This window comes from Aricia agestis, chromosome 18 (genome assembly GCF_905147365.1).
Source record: "Aricia agestis chromosome 18, ilAriAges1.1, whole genome shotgun sequence".
NCBI classification, from domain to species: domain Eukaryota; kingdom Metazoa; phylum Arthropoda; class Insecta; order Lepidoptera; family Lycaenidae; genus Aricia; species Aricia agestis.
This window is the reverse complement of record NC_056423.1, coordinates 7,812,599-7,832,738: the sequence shown is the minus strand read 5'-3', so window position 1 is coordinate 7,832,738 and position 20,140 is coordinate 7,812,599. Positions and strand designations below refer to the sequence as shown.

Below are 20,140 nucleotides of genomic sequence, written 5' to 3'. Positions count from 1 at the left end.
TTCGGTTAGCTGAAGTTAGGTGTCTGGGGAACCTAAGGCGGGTGATCAGCGGCTACCTGAGTGGAAGGAGTATGAAAGTGAGATGCGTAGTAGTGGAAGTGTGCAGTAGGCAGCAATTTATTTACCCGAATAGTCATGCAATAGTCGTTTATCGTCAATTCGTTTTGACATATTTTTTCGCCTATTGCCCAGTTTTTGGTGTAAAATACAATTTTAAGTATTGTTATGGAATAAACACATAATTTTTTATATCTTTGTAAATATCCACAGAAAAATTCTGAAAAAAAATCACATGATGTATTTTGACTTCTAGATGCCAAAAATCGCATAACAGCAAAAACCCCATAATAGCACATTGTCAGATTATTCGGTGGGGGCGTCGATATATACAAATAAGCATACAACCAATCATAGATATAATAATTCCTACTTTAGACCACTGCTTTAGGATATCTAAATCAAATTCAAATCAAATACCAAAGTTTAATAAACCTTAAAAATGCTCACGATTTGATGAGAACAGATACGGAATTGCGATGGCATCACGATCACATTGGTTTCTAAAATTTGATGGAGAGTGTTGCACAATCAAAGATATGAGTCTGAGAATCTAGTCTAGGGGGCCGATTCTCAATTGCCGAAAGTGGTTTCCATCACTGGCTGTCTCGAGGCTTGAGAATCAGTCCTCAGTATAAAAAACTTTTGAGAAAAATAGGTGCAAGTCAGACGCACAATGTATTCGTGCCATTAAATAAAATGCTATGTAGTGAGTTCTTTAGCTTATTTATTATGAAACTGAATATTTTTTAAGTCACAAAGGAGAGGATCTATTTACGTATAGTTAGGTTATTCCGCACATGTAAGTTGCCACCTACTTTTTGAAAGGCCTAGCCAAGTTGCATACGTCTTATCAGAAATCAGAATATTGACAGGAACGTTATCAAACTCCGAACTACATTTTTATTTACTGTGGTGTTTTTTTTAATGAAATAAGGGGGCAAACGAGCAAATGGGTCACCTGATGGAAAGCAATTTCCGTCGCCCATGGACACTCGCAGCATCAGAAGAGCTGCAGGTGCGTTGCCGGCCTTTTAAGAGGGGAGGGAAGGGAAGGGAATAGGGGAGGGTAGGGAAGGGAATAGGGTAGGGGATCGGGCCTCCGATAAACTCACTCACTCGGCGCAAGCGCTGTTTCACGCCGGTTTTCTGTGAGAACGAGGTATTTCTCCGGTCGAGCCGGCCCATTCATGCCGAAGCATGGCTCTCCCACGTGCATGGTGGTGCTGCACTCTAGGCTCAAAACATTGCAGTAATATATCCTAATAAACAGGACACACAAAATATAAACAATTAATACTGAAACAAACAGAAGCAATGGCCTTGAACAGAATTCGCTGTTTACGTTAAATTTTGGCGCAGTATCGCGATACAGTAACACAATATAGCGTTACGTTTGGAATAATACGGCCGGTATCAAATATTAAAATGTGCAATCAATTTCGTCATATCATATTCATCATAATATGATCTACTAGATGTCCTTTCCCGGGACTAAAAATGTCTCCCTACCTGCAAAATTATTCAGAGGTTTGGGCGTGAAGAGGTAATGGACAGACAGACACACTTTCGCATTTATAATATTAGAGTATGGATATGGAAGATCAAGATGAATGATGAGAAGTGGTGACAGATGCGACCAGGGTTTTTTTTTATTTTTCGGAAAATGAGGAATTTCCTGAAATTCTTCCCAGGACTGGCACTTGCGGCATGGGCACCACAAAAAAAGATTTAGGAAATCGGCACGAATGGGCCGGCTCGACCGGAGAAATACCACGGGCTCACAAAAAACCGGCGTGAAACAGCGCTTGCGCTGTGTTTCGCCGAGTGAGTGATTTTACCAGAGGCCCAATCCCCTACCCTATTCTCTTCCCTACCCTTCTCTATTCCCTTCCTTACCCTTCCCTATTCCCTCTTTTGCAAGATGTTGCAAGTGTCCATGGGCGACGGAAGTTGCTTTCCATCAGGTGACCCGTTTGCTCGTTTGCCCCCTTATTACATTAAAAAAATGTGTCAATTTATTGATCCATAATATTATAATATCTGGCAGTGTTTCTTTTGCGTTCCATCTCTGTGTAGGTCTCCTACTATCGATGTTTGCTATTTTACTTCTAATCTGTTTGTAAAATTAAAGCAAACATATCTAAAAGCCCCATTTCTGCAAAGCTATTGTCCTTTACAATCAAATGAAACCTAAAATTGCATCATAAAGTTTCGTATTCTGCATATCGCACTGCAATTAGGTCCATCAACAAAAGCTGAACCGAAAACGAGTGAATAGATTATCTTAAGTCATCGTGTATAATTCCATAAGCCACACGACCCAGTTATTTCGCTTAAGTTCGCTTAACTTGAGCGCATCCCTTCGAGTGTGTAGCGACAGCATAAAAGCACGGGCCGGGGATAACCGTTGCAGTCCGCCTTTGCGCTAGTGCGGCATACGTACGGTGAGTGTTACAATTGTGGCAAAGTGTCAAGTGCGCGGATAAAAAAAAATAAACGTCAAAAATAAATATTTTAAATTTGGAATGGTTACGAGCATTTTGGTTATTCTGTGCGTAATAAAACAAAATAAGTAAGAGTGCTGATTTAAATTAGCCGTGAAAGTACATAATGAATTTTTTTATTAAAATGATCAGAAGACAAAAGTACCTTAATGAGTAAAATGAAACGAAATATTTTTACCGAACTCGTGGATAGTTACAATGTTATAAATTCTACAATTATATCGAAATACTACAAATTACTTGAACAAAAATATTTTCACAATAAATATCCAATACGAAATTTAAATTAAGAATTTAAATCGATATAAAATAACTATTATTTAGGAACAAAGGATTAGAGTAACTTAAATTAAAGTATTTTTTTTTAATTACATTCAAAATAATTTTTGGTAGGGTTCCAATTAATGTTCATTTTTTAATTCTTCACATTGAACTTTACTCGTTCATGAAACATAATCGGCATGGGGGTTTTTTAAGAACGAAGTAATGTTCGTTAGACTTTTGTGGTGATAAAAATATTCACAGCTGAACACAAAACCTCCTCCTTTTTGGAAGTCGTTTAAAAAGGATAGCACCATTGGATTGTTTCTGAAAACTGCATCAAAACCAGATTGTTTACTATTCGTGATTTTAATCGATTGCGCATTTTAAGTAATTTACTCAACGTCTTCAATTGTTTTTATATAAAACTGTCGCAACATCGCCGAATATAGCAGTTCCTTATTAATCAGTTACAAAATGTTTTAAACGCTCAAATTATCATAGCTTTAACCATGGGCGTACCCAGGTTCTGGTGCCGGGGGGGGGGGCAAATTACCCAGGTTCTGGGCCAGGGAGTTTTTTTTTAAGCTAGGTGTTTATAAAAAAATAATAATTTGTAGTTGTAAAAATATTGTATTGCAAACAAATTGCAAAAATTCGTTTTCTTAATTTTTAATTTTTATAGATAAAAGTACTAGATAATATACTTAGTAGGGACGTCAACATGATCCAGCGGGGGGCAGCTGCCCTCGGTACGTCCATGGCTTTAACTGTAATATTCAATTGTAGAATTCAACACGTTATAATAATTGAAGCTCCTTTTAATTATGATGTTCAAACATTGTGGCTTGAAAACTAAACACTTTAAAATACGTATAATTTGGAAAAAAATGGACCAAAAATATTAAACGTAATTTTTTCCTAATTATCTTTTTTTAGGACCTACTATAATAGAAAATTCGTTTTAAAACAATCTTTCAGTCTGTTCTGTTCATCTCTTCTTGTTGTTGTCTTATAAAAATTAAAAGCTTAATTTTCCTCTGCGTTGCACAATAACGGCAAATTAACTACAAATTATGTACAAACTTCCTCCCTTTTGGAGCCCTTTGTCTCCCATATACCGTGTGTTACGTAAATGTTTGTATGGCGTGTAAAAACTCCGAAACCTATCATGGTCACAAACCAATGAATCAGAATTTTCCCAAACGATTGTGCCGCAATGAATGGGCAAAAAGTTGGCCCTCTGTTATATCAGTAGTCAGTACTTGAAAGTTAAACAGCATTACCTTATTGTTTAATTTCGATGGCTGCTTGTTAATTTGTAATAAATTACCCTTTGAAAAGTGGTCAAACGCAACTCCGTTGCGCCAAAATTCGTTTATCTCGGGGGAACCGTACATTTTTCCGGGATGAAAAGTATCCTATGTCCTTTCCCGGGACTCAGGGTATGTCCATGCTGAATTTCAGCAAAATCGGCTTAGAAGGTTAAGCTTGTAAGCGTAACAGACAGAGAGACATATACACTTTCGCATTTACAATATTAGTATGCATGTGTGTTTGACAAACGAGTTTTTTGTTAAAATGTTAAAACCTGTGTGAAGAAAATCTCAAAATATAGTGTGCAAAACCCAGACTTGATAGAGCGCCTATCAGAAACATTAATAAAGTTTAAATTGGGAGAGTCGAGTGGTGGCACGAGCTCACAGAAAACCAGCGTAAAATACTATTGTTTTATACAGAGTAAGGGCAAAGCCATATTGTTTCGTTAGCGTTGTATCGCGTTGTCTCGAAATGTATACAGGTAACACTTATGTATGTATGGGTGTGTATAAGTCCCCCGTATAGAGCTCACCGTGAAAATAGTAGCGCTGAAAAAGTTATTGTTCTACGCAGTGGCGTAGAACACTTTAGAGCACCGCTGCTGTGTAGTGACAAAGCAGCGATGACATGTCGCTAGACTAAGGGGCTGCCTCACCACTCCTGATAAGGCTATTCACCAATAAACTTGACAGATCATGTATGGAGAATCTGTCAAAAAAGTTGTGAATAGCCTATTAGACACTTTATCAGAAAGTGGTGAAACAGGTCCTTAGGGGCTGCCTCTCCACTTCCTGATAAGTGCCGGATAGGCTATCTACAATTTAATTTGACAGATAGATTATAGACTTATTATTTGTCAGATTTTATTTCAATTTTTGTCGGTTGCGGTCTCTCGCCTCAAAGATCGCAAGCCACCTTAAGTATAAAACAGTACGTTTTCTGTAATTGCTGTGCGAATTTTAGCCAGCGGCTAGTGTCCATAAAAATAATGCTTTGTTAGAATTTATGTCCATTTATAATAGCAGATGAGTTATTGCATACCTCAACACAGCTATACTCAACCTGCGGCCCGCAGGCACTTTATAAATGGCCCGCGTGAAGTTAACTGAACTTCACTGAACTTCACGCCCACCGACAAAATAATGCAAAGTCGTAGTGAAAGTCGTAATTTTTTTCACTTTTAAATCGCTAATTTAGAAGAACGTTATTTTTAACCCTAAAAATTTTGATTACGGCCCGCGACACCAAGAACAAAACGTGTTTGTGGCCCATATAAAAAAGGTTGAGTACCACCGCTCTAACAAGTCCCTAACGACATAAAAAGTAATTTTGCATATAACGCAGCATACAATTATTATAACTATCATATAATTTACGGCATACAGCATATTGTATGTGTGATTGAGGAGTCGTGATTATAGAGAATGTGTTAATGGCGCAACATCAGGTGAATTGCCGCTCGTTTGTGCTCATGAATACAGAAATATATAATAGTCTTAAAAAATAGAGGTTTATTCGACTCTCGAACTTTTTATATTTAATATTACGTTAATTTATTAAATATATACACTGTATGTAGCATATTCTTTTTAATTCCAGCTAAATCACTACATTTTAACAATAATGCGTTTAAATAGTTAATGGAATCAGGCGTTACTTTGCGGAAATCCATAGCTTAAAATTTAATTTGTTATTATTTTTAGCAATATTCCGCGAAAACAACTTCCACCTTTAAGTAAATGAGTGAGTGTACGCATAGGCATGCGTACAGCACCTCCCACACTGCCTATGCGTACACACTTGCATGCAAGAACCTGCAAACACCACCACCACACAAGCAATAATGTTGGCAAATCCGTGCAAGGCCCCTCACCACCATGCAGGTTGAAAATCTCGACGCGCGTTTCGCCCCAACACCGGAGCATCTTCAGGATGTGGACTTTACGAACAACGTCCGTTAACTTAACTTCAACCTGCATGGTGGTGAGGGGCCTTGCAAAAAATAATAACAAATTAAATTTTAATAATGCGTTTTCTAATTCCTATTGTGTGTGTATTTTTTTTTCAATTTTTATTCAAAATAAAAAATTCATTCATCTAGTATCTAAGTATGTATCTACGTCTGTATCTAACATAGTGATCTATCAACGCACAGCCCAAACTACTGGACGCATCGGGCTTTTCGGGATGCAATTAGATGTTATGACGTAGGCATCCGCTAAGAAAGGATTTTGATCAATTCTACCCCCAAGGGATAAAATAGGGGATGGAAGTTTGTATGAAACTTTGTAAAATATCGATCGACTGAGACTTTGATAACTAATTAACAATAGCCGCGGGCAAAAGCAAGTTTCATATAAAAAGTTTCATACAAAAGACTTCATCGCGTGCGCTTCGTTTTAGAACCCGGCGTGTAATGGCTGGTTAAGTTGCTAAGTAGTTAACTAAATTTTAAGTTATTAATTGCATGTAAACATAAAATTTAGTAGCAAGTTAAAATTTAGTTGAGTACTAAATAAGATAAGTAATTAGAATTTTGACTATTTTCTGTTAAGTTGGCAGGCGGGGCTTGTCATTTGACACATTTTGGGCAGGCACTTCCAATTTAGTTTTGTAGTTAGCTACTTATCAACTTAATACGTGTAAATCTGCCATAATTTATTGTCACTTCTCACCGTGAGCACTTATAAATAAAATTTTATTTCAGACAAATTTTGTCCATAGATTTGTTTGTAACAGTCAGTAACAATTAGCTCATACAAGTATGTCAGTAGTGTTAGTAGTAATCAGTATACAGGGTGTAACAAAAATAATTGATAATACTTTAGGGTGTGTACGTGTTCCTTGTAGAGAGTTCAGTGTGAAAGTAGCAGCGCTGAAAGACCAAAAATTTTTTTCACTTTTGTATGGGGAAACACGTAACGCCCGAGCGTTACGTGTGTGTGAGCGCCCTTGCCCATACAAAAGTGAAAAAATATTTTCGTCTTTCAGAGCTGCTACTTTCACAGTGAACTCTCTACAAGGAACACGTACACACCCTTAAGTATTATCACTTGTGTTTGTTACACACTGTATTTGAATTTTTACGACATCAAGCCTGTCCCTATCTTCTTTCTTTAATGAACATTCTTTGAACTAGATGTTGTAGTATGTTATACATATATAAGCTACTAGATTTCTTTAAAGAACATATTTAAATATACTTTTCCGGTCCCTATATGTTCTTTCCCAGGTCCCTTTCCCGGGACTCAAAGTATCTGCATACCAAATTTTAGCAAAATCGGTTTAGTGCTTTGAGCGTGAAGAAGTAACAGACAGACAGACGGACAGACAGACACACGTACACTTTCGCGTTTATACATTAGTATCTGAGATATGGATTTAATATTCGATACCGTACAAACGAATAACATTAGCTGTCTGCACTAAGATTATTGTATCTATCTATATATATAAAACTCAAAGGTGACTGACTGACATGGTGATCTATCAACGCACAGCCCAAACCACTGGACGGATCGGGCTGAAATTTGGCATGCAGGTAGATGATATGACGTAGGCATCCGCTAAGAAAGGATTTTGATCAATTCTACCTCCAAGGGGTTAAAATAGGGGATGAAAGTTTGTATATAATAATACTTCTTAACGCGAGCGAAACCGCGGGCAAAAGCTCGTTTAAACTTTAATTTTAAGTTGCGACTGTAGTCTGCTTTTCATCAGTTCATTCTCCTGCTCATTGAAGGCTGTATATTGTTGCAGGTGTAGTACAAGGAGCGCGTTAAGCACCAACACCATGCTGCGTCTGTCGGCGTTTTGCAGTGAGTATCATAAATAATATTATTATTATAATACATTCCTAGACCATATTATGACGCCTGCAACACCTTTGCGACAAAATTCGTCACCGTACATTTTTCCGGGATGAAAGTATCAGTAGGTATGTCCTTTCCGGCCACATACCCAGGTGCGTAAAGCATTCCCATGTTAAAAAAAAAGGTATGTCCTTTCCGGAGACTCAAAAGCATAATATCTCCATGCTAAATTTCAGTACGATCGGTTTAGCGGTTTGGGCGTGATGACAGACAGACAGAGAAACATAAAGACAGACAGAGAAACGTACAGATAGACAGACAGAGACACTTTCGCATTTATAATATTAGTATGCATTTTTAGGGACTACCAAAAAACCTTTTTTTATGTCATACAAAAGACATCAACGGGTGCACACTTTGATGATCAAAGCATTGCACCTGTTGATGTCTTTTGTATGACACGAACTCCGTTGCGCCAAAATTTAAAAACCTTACATTTTTCGGGATGGAAAATGTCCTATGTCCTTTCCAGGGACTCAGGGGAAAAGTATCATCAGCCCCGGATCTTAATTTTTTTTTTGGCGGGGCAAAAACTAAAAAATGCCGACCCGTCTACCTACTAAAGTATATATATATATAGGGCTTAAAAGCGCTCCGCGCTCAGGGTATCGCTCAAGTTAATATGGCCATGAAATTGCTGTACTTGTGCTATTATTTATTTTTTCGTGGTCAAAGTATTGGTCCGTGAAGCCCCGGCTTGCCGAGCATTATCCTTGTCTATCAAGCGTATTTTACAGTGTAACAGACAAAGACAAAAAACAGGTGAAGTTTGGTATAGAAATACTTTGAGAGACGAGAAAGGACATAGGATAGTTTTACGAAAAAATGTACGGTTCCCACGCGATAGGAATTTCGATGCAAGGGAGTTGCTGGTGGTATCTAGTCTAAAAATAGCACAAATAGTTCGTATTGCTCTATTTGAAACGTAGCAATATCCATCACTTTCTATTGCTATTGTTGGGCAAGTGGTTCCCAAAGCTCGGTCCGCGGGAACCACTTACTATCAGGTGATTAGCTCGTTAATCCAATTATCTGTAACATCATTTATCTGATAATAATATGCAACATCTATATTTCGTAAAGCTGATGCTGTGCTGAAGCTGTGCGCGCTGAACGCACCGCATAGTTCAGCCGGCCTAAGATGCGCACAACGAGATAATATCTTTTTTTTTATGAAGTAAGGGGGAAAACGAACAAACGGGTCACCTGCTGGAAAGCAACTTCCGTCGCCCATGGACAATCGCAGCATCAGAAGAGCTGCAGGTGTGTTGCCGGCCTTTTAAGAGAGAATAGGGTAATAGGGAAGGGTAAGGAAGGGAATAGGGGTTAGGGAAGGGAAAAGGGTAGGGGATTGGGCCTCCGGTAAACTCACTGTCTCGGCGAAACACAGCGCAAGCGCTGTTTCACGCTGGTTTTCTGTGAGCCCGTGGTATTTTTCCGGTCGAGCCGGCCCATTCGTGGCGAGGCATGGCTGTCCCACGGGAAAATTTCACTCTCGAGCGTAGTTTTATTGTCGTTATCGGTAGGTATATATCTCTTTTTCCCTAACATGCGTACGTCGAGAGATAAATTTTTCGTTCGTAGACTATCTTCACAGATAATAGGTATATATCGACAAACTACTCTTCTCGTTTGTCAAAATCTTGACAAAACTCGATAAAAATGTGTTGTCATGTTAGGGTTCGTAGACAAAAATAGCACGGATTAAGAAAAAAATACAATTGTCTCTAACTTTAACGACATACACGAGAAAAAAGTATGTCATGTTAGGGTCAATAGAGATGAAGAGATAAACCAGTTATCATCGAGAAAAGATGTAGACAAAATGTTATCGTTGTGCGCATCTTAAGCCGGCAGGAAATGCGGCGCGTACGGTGCTGACAAATGTGCGAGGTATCACATCATTTCATAAAACGAATGCTAAAATGCGGCCCGTCCGGCGCTTGCGTACTGATAAGCGTTCACCTTAAACTCCTTAAGGGGGTGACTAACCCTAAAGTGTCGATTTTATAATTCATTTTTATACTTGAAAATAAGCCCCGAATTGTTTCATTTTCTAAAATTAGATACTACATTATATTTCCGAGAATTCGATCTGAGCAAAAACACGATATCTTGAAATTTTCTCGATAGAAAATAATCACAAAGATGCTTCTAATTTTCACGAATTTTTTATTTATTGCCATAACCGTGCATTGAACTAATTTAATATTTTAACACATTGTATAAAATTCTATCATTGAGAGATCGACCTAGCGGATTTTTAAAATATTGTATATTTATCGAGTTATTGAGAAAAAACTAATTTCGCGATGAATCCGCGTCGTTCTTTTTCACCTGGCATATGACGAGACGGGCGTGAGTGTGAAGAGAGAAGGACGATGTTTGATTTTTGGAGTTAGTCGCCCTCTTAAAGTTAGGTTTATTGGCTGAACTTTGAGACTTTTAATGATTACTTATCTTAAAATTAATTGTTTGGAGGCGGATTTTTGCGATGAGCCCCGGCACGCTGAGCCCCGGCTCGGCCCGTCTCAGTGTGATCACTCCTTAAAAGTACTCCCTGGCCAGGAGCATTCGCTTGTAATGTAACGTTACAGAGCCGAGCATTATATCAGGGACGGAGGAAAACCGAGCATTACAATGCGCACTTTGTAATGATACAATGTGTAATATCTTGATTACTACAACTTGTAACACCAATGTTACGTGATAGTGAAGTCAACCTGCTATGGAATGCTCAGTCGAATCCATAATGTTACATTACGCGCGAATGCTCGTCAGTCAGGGAGGTAGTATTGTAATGTAATGCTTCCAAGTCGAACATATAAATTATAATGTTACATTACACGCGAATGCTCGTCAGTCAGGGAGGTAGTATTGTAATGTAATGCTTCCAAGTCGAACATATAAATTATAATGTTACATTACACGCGAATGCTCCTGCTAAGGGTTGCTCCCTTTAGGGAGATTGCAGACGACAGACTTTTTGTGCGTTCGAGTCTGCGGCGCCCATACAGTCGGCAGAAGTCTGTTGCCTGCGATCTCCCTTACTCGTGAAAATTATGCGTAAATAACGTTTCATCGTATAGGTACGCCAAACCGTTTTGAACATGCAAAGTTGCGGTATACAACACAATATGAAACATTATTCTCTTAAGCCATGGGCGTATATAAGGGGGGGGTCCGGACCCTCCCCTCCCCCCCATTACTATCCATATTCCATCTTACTTGTCCATTCGACAATATATTTTGTACACACCGATTTTCATCGGCGAGGTACATGTATTTTTTTTCTATTTACAATATAATAATAATTATTATACTGTGGAGCATGTCGGTATGCGGAGTAGGTATCAAGGCTGCTGCTGAACCGTTCATGGGCGAGTCCAACTCCGCTTTTTTACGTTAGGGACCCTCCCCCCCTTATCAAAGCTATATATACGCCCGTGCTCTTAACCAAGTGTCTCAACTCTCAATACATAATATTATGTTTGGTAAGAGTTCAGGCTCAGAGAAAACTTTTCGCGTGCCAAACGAACGAGACACTTATGGACGCACTTATAAAGTTTTAATCATTATTTAATTAAAATTTTATATAAATGTTTGATTAATAATTAAATTAAAGTTAAGTAATGATTAAATACTTATAATTGCGGCCATAACTTTACCAGCCTGGTAGAGTCCATTAGAGTTGTTTAACATATTTGTCGCGAGAAACTAACATACAAAAGAATCACAGTAGAAAGATTAAAGCCACTGGACTACGGTATTAACTTCATAGTGATGGGAACTAACGCTGTAGTTAAGTAAGTTTTAATGTTTGGATGTAATTCCTATTGTGAACCAACTCTGATTTGAATTGATATAAACGCTCTTTTGTGTACGATCTACACTAATAAATGACGTATTGTGATTTGTATCTTAAATTTTGTAATTTTAATGCGTCAAAGGGTGTGGTAGCAGCCAGAAATTTTGTTTAGAATTATTACAATGTCTGTGTAATAACTGATAAAATTTATTATAAAATAGGGAAAATATAAAACACAATAACACACACCCCCAATGCCCCTTTGATTGCGCTTACAGAAGAGTAACGTTTTTCGAGTGTGTGTATGTTGGTTTATTTTGTTTTCTCAAAAAAGTTGTAGATTCTAGAAATAGGAATAATAATGCATAGATTAAACATTGATCTCGTTTCGGTCAGAGCGCCAGCGATAACACCAATCATTTATCTATGTAGAAACGTTTTGTTGCAAAAATGCCATGGCCCAGGCCCATTACTCTAATTCTATAAGATTCTAGATCTCTACGGTCAGAGGAGCTAATAAGTACAGAGTAGTAGAATCGGGCTTCCCTGCTCCGTCGGCCCATTTCGTGCGCACGCGCAGTTTACATTGTTGTGAGTTACGACAACGTAGAAAGCGGACCCATTTTATAAAAAGCCTTAATTATATTAAATAGGGTCAATATTCCAGATGAAAAATTCACTGTGTTATCTAAGAATTAGGAATAATATTTAAAACATTACTAGCTATTTTACCGAGCTTTGCTCGGTATTCGATAAAACACGAATAAAATTACATTTTCTAAAAATGATTCCTAGCTAGATCGATTTATCGCCCCGAAACCCCCTATATAATATATACTAAATTTCATGAAAATCGTTGGAGCCGATTCCGAGTGTACGTCTGTCTATCTGTCCGTCTGTCTGTCTGTTACTTCTTCACGCTCAAACAGGTGAACCGATTTTGCAAAATTTTGGTATTTATATATATATATATATATATATATATATACTGAACTCTCTCTATATGCCGAAAGATTTTTTTAATGTACGTATCGGCAAATTCATGAACTTAGAGCATTTCTCGTAGAAAAATACAAGTCAAATGTAACTCTTTCAGCATTACTACTTCTACAATGAACTCTATTTAATATAATATGTGTATATAAGGAACACATACCAAAATTATTATTATCATCACTCATTTTGTTACATTCTGTATAATTAAAAGCTTAAGACATTGCTTAAAATTGCAAAGTTTGGTATCGAAAACCTGAAGGGAGTAACAACAAGGGAGTAAAACGAATAAGATACATATGTAATCCGACTTGCACTTGGTCGATTTTTTATCTAACTTCACTGTCGAAACTATCGAGCGCAATTGTCTAAGTACCCACGTTTCATTAACATAATGAGAATGTAAATGTAATTAATCTGATGTCCATTTTATCGAATTTTATCGAATCAGTTCAACGGCTTAAGCGTTAACAGGTTACAGCTAAACTTACATACATAATATACTAATGTGTTAAAGTTTATTCTCGTTTCTTACATTTGAAATCATAATAAAATAATTTGAGAAAGCATTAAAAACACCTCGAAGAAACGAAGAAGCGTATAGGAGAATCAGGAAAAAATATTATTCGACGATGCCAAACAATAAGACATTAACAATATTACCTTTCTTTACAGTGCTACTGGCGGTAGCGGTCGCACAAACCGGCTACGACTACAGCAAGCCTGGCCAGCCCTTCCCCTCGGGCCCCTCCTCACCGCGGCCGGGGTACACCACACCATACCCACAAAATGGCGACTACGCCCCAACCACACCGAACTACCCAACAGCAACCTACCCCTCGCAAAACCAGGGCTATCCCGCAAACAGACCCGACCAAGGCTACGGTCAGGGACCAACCGGACCCGGAAACTTTCCAGGATCATACCCTAACCAAGGTCCAGCTGGACCTGCTGGACCGTCCTACCCTGGACAAGACAATCCATCGAACTATCCAGGACAATCGGGACCTACCAGCCCAACTGGGTACCCAGGACAACCAGGACAGGACTACCAATCAGGTCCCGGCTTTCAGCCCGGCCCGGGCTTCGGACCTGGGTCTCCAGGATCTCCGGGCGGGCCTGGATTCGCCCCAGGCGGTCCCGGATCTCCAGGCGGACCTGGATTCGCCCCAGGCAGTCCCGGATCTCCGGGTGGATTCTTCCCAGGTGGAGGCTTCGATTCTGGCGCTTACGACGGTGGTGACTATTCTGCTATACCCGGGGAACCGGATAGAGACTATCCCATCCTCTCTGTGATTCCAGAAACTTCGTTCAGATGCGAGGCTCAAGCTTATCCCGGTTATTACGCGGATGTCGAGACCCGCTGTCAAGTCTTCCACGTCTGCGCCAACAATCTCACCTACGACTTCTTGTGTCCAAACGGGACGATCTTCTCTCAGGAGGTCTTCGTATGCGTCTGGTGGAACCAATTCGACTGCAACTCCGCACCTAGCCTGTATGAACTCAACGCGAATCTCTACGACTATTCCATCACTGGAGCTCAGAACAATAACTACCAGCAGGGACCGCAGGGCTATCCAGGTGCTGGTCCTCAGGGACCACAAGGACCAGCAGGCTTCCCAGGTGCAGGTCCGCAAGGACCACAAGGACCATTCCCAGGGGCAGGACCTCAGGGACCACAGGGACCATCAGGTTATCCCGGTCCTGGCCCTCAGGGACCACAGGGGCCATCAGGATATCCAGGGGCAGGGTCTCAGGGACCACAGGGACCATCAGGATACCCAGGTTCACAAGGACCATCGGGATACCCAGGAGCAGGATCTCAAGGACCACAAGGGCCATCAGGTTACCCAGGTGCTGGCCCGCAAGGACCACAAGGACCATCTAGTTACCCAGGTGCAGGGCCGCAAGGACCATCCGGACCTTCGGGCTATCCAGGAGCTGGCCCGCAAGGACCACAAGGACCATCAGGCTACCCGAGTTCAGGACCTCAGGGACCATCAGGTTACCCAGGCGCTGGACCACAAGGCCCATCCAGTTACCCGACTCCAACTCAGGGGCCGTACCCGAGCCCAACGCCTCAAGGATACCCTAGTTCCACACCAGGATACTCAGGTTCCGAACAGGGTCCAACAAACTACCCAGGCTCAAGACCAGGCTCATCGAACTACCAATCGTCGAACCAAGGGTACCCGTTGCCAGGTAAACCCCCCGGTCCTAGCTTCCCCCCACGACAAGGACCGAATTACCAACAGCAACCCAACAGAGAATATTTGCCTCCGAAAAACTGATAAACTGATGTTCCCGCTACTAAAAGACTTTTAGGCTAAGTTCGTCAAGCGGTCCCAAAAGATGTCGCTACAACGAATATTTTGTGATACAATATCTACGAATTTTTATACATACTTACTAAAACTAAATCATATATTTTAAATAATGGTCCATATTAACATTATGTACAAACTGTAGTCAGTCAAGCTAAGCTGTATAGGATAGCGGTGCTCTCAACAGGTGTACCCAACATATTACCTATGTGTCAAAAGTGGCTGTTCCTAAACAGCTTCTCTTCAGACACTTTCAACAGATAGTTTTGGGGGTTTCTTAATAATTTTATATTCTTTACATTCTTAGAAACCAAATTTACAATGGAACTGTAGAGCTGGTATAAATAGTCAGTACTCAAGATGCATCTCGGTCTCAAGATATGGTTCAGGCTCTGTGATTGGTTGGCTGTCAAAATTTAGACCAATCACAGAGTCGAACCGCGTCTTGAGACCGGGTCACATCTTAAGTACTGACTATTTATAACAGCCTAAGACTAATCAGGGTAAGTTAGGACACCGGGTAAGTCCGGATAATTCAACTAATTAGTCAGTGATTATTTTTTTTGCCTGGCGTTACGGGCATATTATACGCCATACTGCACTGCAACTGCAACTGTAGTACAGTACTCCCAAATTAATAATGCGCATGAATGACCGTGAATAATGACCGTGTTACAAAAGCTACAGGAATATCACGACGAACTTTGACTAATACATATTGTATCTTAAACGCAATGCAATTAGAAAATGCAATATCGTCTACCGTCGCTCGGGAAATACGACCACTGTCGTAAAATTTCGAAAATTTCTGTGTGCATTATCACTTTGGGAGCACTGTACTGTAACTGTAGTGTAATTTAGCGTTAGCTTTAATTATCCGGACTTACCCTGTATTCGAACTTACATTGATTAACTATATAATATGGAAATGGGTGTCTGTACTAAAAGATTGAAGACAAAGAGAAATGGTTGATTCACCGCTATATTGCGGCCGTTATATTATGACAGCATCTTATGAAACTACAGCATAAGCCAGTATATGCCTACAAAATTTGCAATGCAATACGCACGACAAACGTTACTGTTGGTGCTTCTTATTAAATATTGTAATTTAGAAATCTTACCACCTTACTAATAAAATTATTCAAATACATTTATGGTCCGTCTGTCGGTCATATTATACGTTCTCAATGTGCCAGACGAAGACAAGCAGGCTAGTATGTTTATGTAAATGTTTTTATTAGTAAGGAAGATTAATTAGGATACTCTTAAGTTAATAAATAAGGAAGGCTACATTTTTATCAAATCAATATTATTTTAAAAGAAAAGTGATAAAACAGGACAGTTGTTAAAACACTATATACTTATAAAAAGTTAGTATGTAGAGTTTATGGAGATTTAAATTGGCTTATAAAAATATTTTTATAACATGGGTTCTGTCTATTTATGGCCTATAGGCCTTGTTTTTAAGGTAAAGCCTTTATATCTTGAAATTAAGGTAACGAAACCGATTAAAAACAGAATTGGTTCGATAAAAATGTTGTCGAAAGTGTTAAAATTATTTTTTTGAAAAATGTGATCTAAATGAAGTTACCAAAACTAGTGATTTTTTCTCAAGAACGAAATTATCTCATTTTTAGCGTAGGATATAAAATGTATTATTAGTCGTATTATGTAAATATTTTTTAACGAAATAAAGAATGCAATTCAAATGAAGACGTAGTAATTTATTTAACGTGTTTTATAAACTACCTCTGTCAAATTTATCCATGGGCGTTTATAAGGTCCTGGGGGTCCATTACTATCCATCTTACTTGTCCACTTTCGACAATAATATATATTGTACCTCGCCGATTAAAATCGGTGCGGTACATGTACGTTATACACGCACTTTTTTAAGTTAGGGACCCCCCCTCCCCCCCCTTATCAAAGCTATATATACGCCCGTGAATTTATCAGACTAAAAAGTTAAAATGCTGAAAATTAAAAACATTAAGTATGTATAATTTTTTATCTCTAATAATACATCTGAGAATTGTTTGCAGTGTAGTTAAAATATGTAGAAAGATAAATACCTATAAGTACATAAAATGACTTTCTTTGACTAGTCGGGTAAAAAACCAAGCCTCCTTAGGATACCCGTAGCGACATCTCTTATCGAGTAGCAGTAATTAAGCGTAGTTGCAGCTGATCTAAGCTGTACAAAAAATAATAGACATTGAATTCATAAAAGACAGCGTTTTTTTTTTTTAGTTTATTTGAGTCAACAAACAGTAACCAAAGTACATATTATTTTAAAAAAGAGTAACATACAGATTAATCTTAATAACTATGGTAACAACTACGTTAACCACATATTACTATAATTAATACTGAACAATGCATTCAATAGAGAGCGTTTAATGGTACCTAGCCATAGTGTATATATTCTTTGACCTAGCGCTTTTCCCTGATATTTCCACAGACACTTTAAACTTACCACTTTTGATTTGATAATGTCTTTATACTTTTTAACTTATTTAAAAATTATGTTTCACATCTATGGACTATGATCTATCCTTTCTTGCCAGGCTGTATACTGTATAGTTTATTTATGCTTACGTGTAAAAACTGCTCAACATAGAATTGCTGCGTCGACACTCTCTTTAAGGACTTCAGCACTATCTCTACAACTTCTTACCAAACCCAGCAATAAATCATTTAACACGCAAAACTTATTGCAGTCCTCTTCTCGATGACCGCAAATCTATTAAATTAACAAAGCACTCGAACCGCCGCGCATCCATTACGCGGTTAGATGATAATTTAGGTGCGATTGGGCAACGGCAGTCCGCAGTGAACAATAATGACTTCACAATATCATTGACATACATCGACGAATGCTGATTACACATTTGCATCATATTATGACAAGATGCAATAAATTGAGCTGGGATCATCCCGTGTACTTCTGAAAGCATAACTTTAGATAATAACACGTCTACGTTACTAACAATGGCTCTCGCGGCTCGCCTCTCGACAGCCCCGGATCTTCAATTTTTTTCAGGCGGGGCAAAAACTAAAAAATGCCACCCCCCACGGGCGTATATATAGCTTTGATAAGGGGGGGGGGGGGGGGGGGGGGGTCCCTAACGTAAAAAAGCGGCCAAGTGCGAGTTGGACTCGCCCATGAAGGATTCTGCAGCAGCCTAAATACCATAATATTATATTGTCGATTGGACAAGTAAGATGGATAGTATAGTGGGGGGTCTGGACCCCCAGGACCCCCCCCCTTATATACGCCCATGCCGCCCCCCCTACCTACTTATTTTCACCTTTATCATCCATATAATTTCAGCTATCAATATTATGTAGGATATATTATAATATAATTAACAGGGTAGGGTTTAAAAGCGTGCGAGAGCCGGGCGCGTATTTTGAACTATGCCTACGCGCCTCGCGAATAATAAAATATGTTCGTGCAGCACGTCTCACTCCGCGCTCAGGGTATCGGTCAAGTTGATATGGCCATGAAATTGCTGTACTTGTGCTATTATAATATGTTTTATTACGTGGTCAATGATGAGTTGTCCATTGGTCCGTGAAGTATGAATTTGGCCGCCCCCTGAATTTGCCGCCCGGGGCACAGACCCCGGCTTGCCCCCCCCTAGATCCGGGGGTGCCTCTCGATAAAGTAGTGGTAAGCTTTGAATATTGTGCAAGTGAAAAAGCCATGTTAGTCGTTAGAAAATCATTCTTCCCCATTACTAGCAAAAATATACAAAGGATCATACGCTATAAAATTTTATTTCATTGTTTAAGACGACTCAGACGCTCGCTGAAAAAGTATCCCACCAAAAACGTGTAAAAATGTTGCCAAGATGAGAACAAAATAATATTATACTTCGTGGTGTCAAAAAGTAGTGATATCTCATGTAGAGCCAAGTTTATTTACCTTAAATACTCAGCCCTATCTAAAAACATTAATTATACACTAAAGCGCGGCAAAATACTTGATAATAATTATAATAATATAATGTGTCAGCCGTATAATATAATGTGTAATAATATAATGTGTCAGCCGTATAATATAATGTGTCAATCTAAAAACTCTTCACATTAGTCAAAATCGGTGGGTCATCTGGCATTATCCAAACCAAAGTTACGAGGGTTCAAAAATACGACGAAACGTTTCGAGAAAAGGTTCACGTCAAACTTATAACACCCCTATTTTTTGTCGGGGGTTAAAATGGCGGATTTTTGACGACATGAGGATGATGTGAGGTAAAAAAAAACTACCAAGCATATCGAGTGTGGTATCAAAATGAATGATTTTAAACACTGCTTCTAAATATGTATATAACTTGCAGTTTTGATTTAAATAGAACGATAAATAAAAATAGAATGATAAATAATAATAAAAAAACACCTTAGATTGATTGTCTACTTGCTTCTCCCTCCTCACTCAATCCCCTCCTAGACATTCTTGACGGACTAATGCCTGTTTTCACCAACGGTCTCCTTACGCTTAAGTGTTCCCTAGCGATCTTTGCGGGTCAAATATCTCTTAAAACAAACACATTAAAAAAAAGTAATGTTTTGCAAAAGATCTTACGCCCTAAGGACGAACGTGACACACAATTATTATTTTGAAACAAAAAATTAAAACCGACTTCCAAGGTAAAACCAATAATAACATCCTTATAATATTATGAACTAAAAAGTATTAAATAATTTTTCCTATCTAATAGTGCATTTATCCGAATTCGGCTAAAACTCAACTATTTCTGTACTCAATCTTCATCATTTGTTTTGTTTTTAGTATGCCAGAATATTTGAAACTTTTGTAACTGGCACTGACTTCAAAATGATGAAGATTGAGTACAGAAATAGTTGAGTTTTAGCCGAATTCGGAAAAAGGCACTATTAGATAGGAAAAATTATTTAATACTTTTTAGTTCATAATATTATAAGGATGTTATTATTGTTTTTACCTTGGAAGTCGGTTTTAATTTTTTG

At 38.8% G+C, this 20,140-nt stretch overlaps 1 protein-coding gene and 1 long non-coding RNA gene across 2 annotated transcripts in view; one reads left to right on the top strand and one right to left on the bottom strand.

Annotated features, from left to right (window-relative positions):
• The window catches only part of LOC121736160, a 326,212-nt gene that overhangs the window by 269,262 nt on the left and 36,810 nt on the right, over positions 1–20,140 (bottom strand). The window lies entirely within an intron of this gene.
• On the top strand, positions 2,490–15,499 carry LOC121736144 (collagen alpha-1(I) chain-like). Its single transcript, XM_042127223.1, has 3 exons — positions 2,490–2,504; positions 7,905–7,963; positions 13,494–15,499. Exons 2-3 carry the CDS (start codon positions 7,939–7,941, stop codon positions 15,107–15,109), a joined length of 1,641 nt encoding a protein of 546 aa, XP_041983157.1. The 5' UTR covers positions 2,490–2,504; positions 7,905–7,938; the 3' UTR covers positions 15,110–15,499.

What these genes read in the sequence shown, in the direction of transcription:
- LOC121736144 (XM_042127223.1), top strand. Translation starts at nt 7,939, where the DNA reads ATGCTGCGTCTGTCGGCGTTTTGCA. An exon ending in GCGTCTGTCGGCGTTTTGCA is followed by an intron (nt 7,964 to 13,493) that starts GTGAGTATCATA and finishes CTTTCTTTACAG; the next exon opens with TGCTACTGGCGGTAGCGGTC.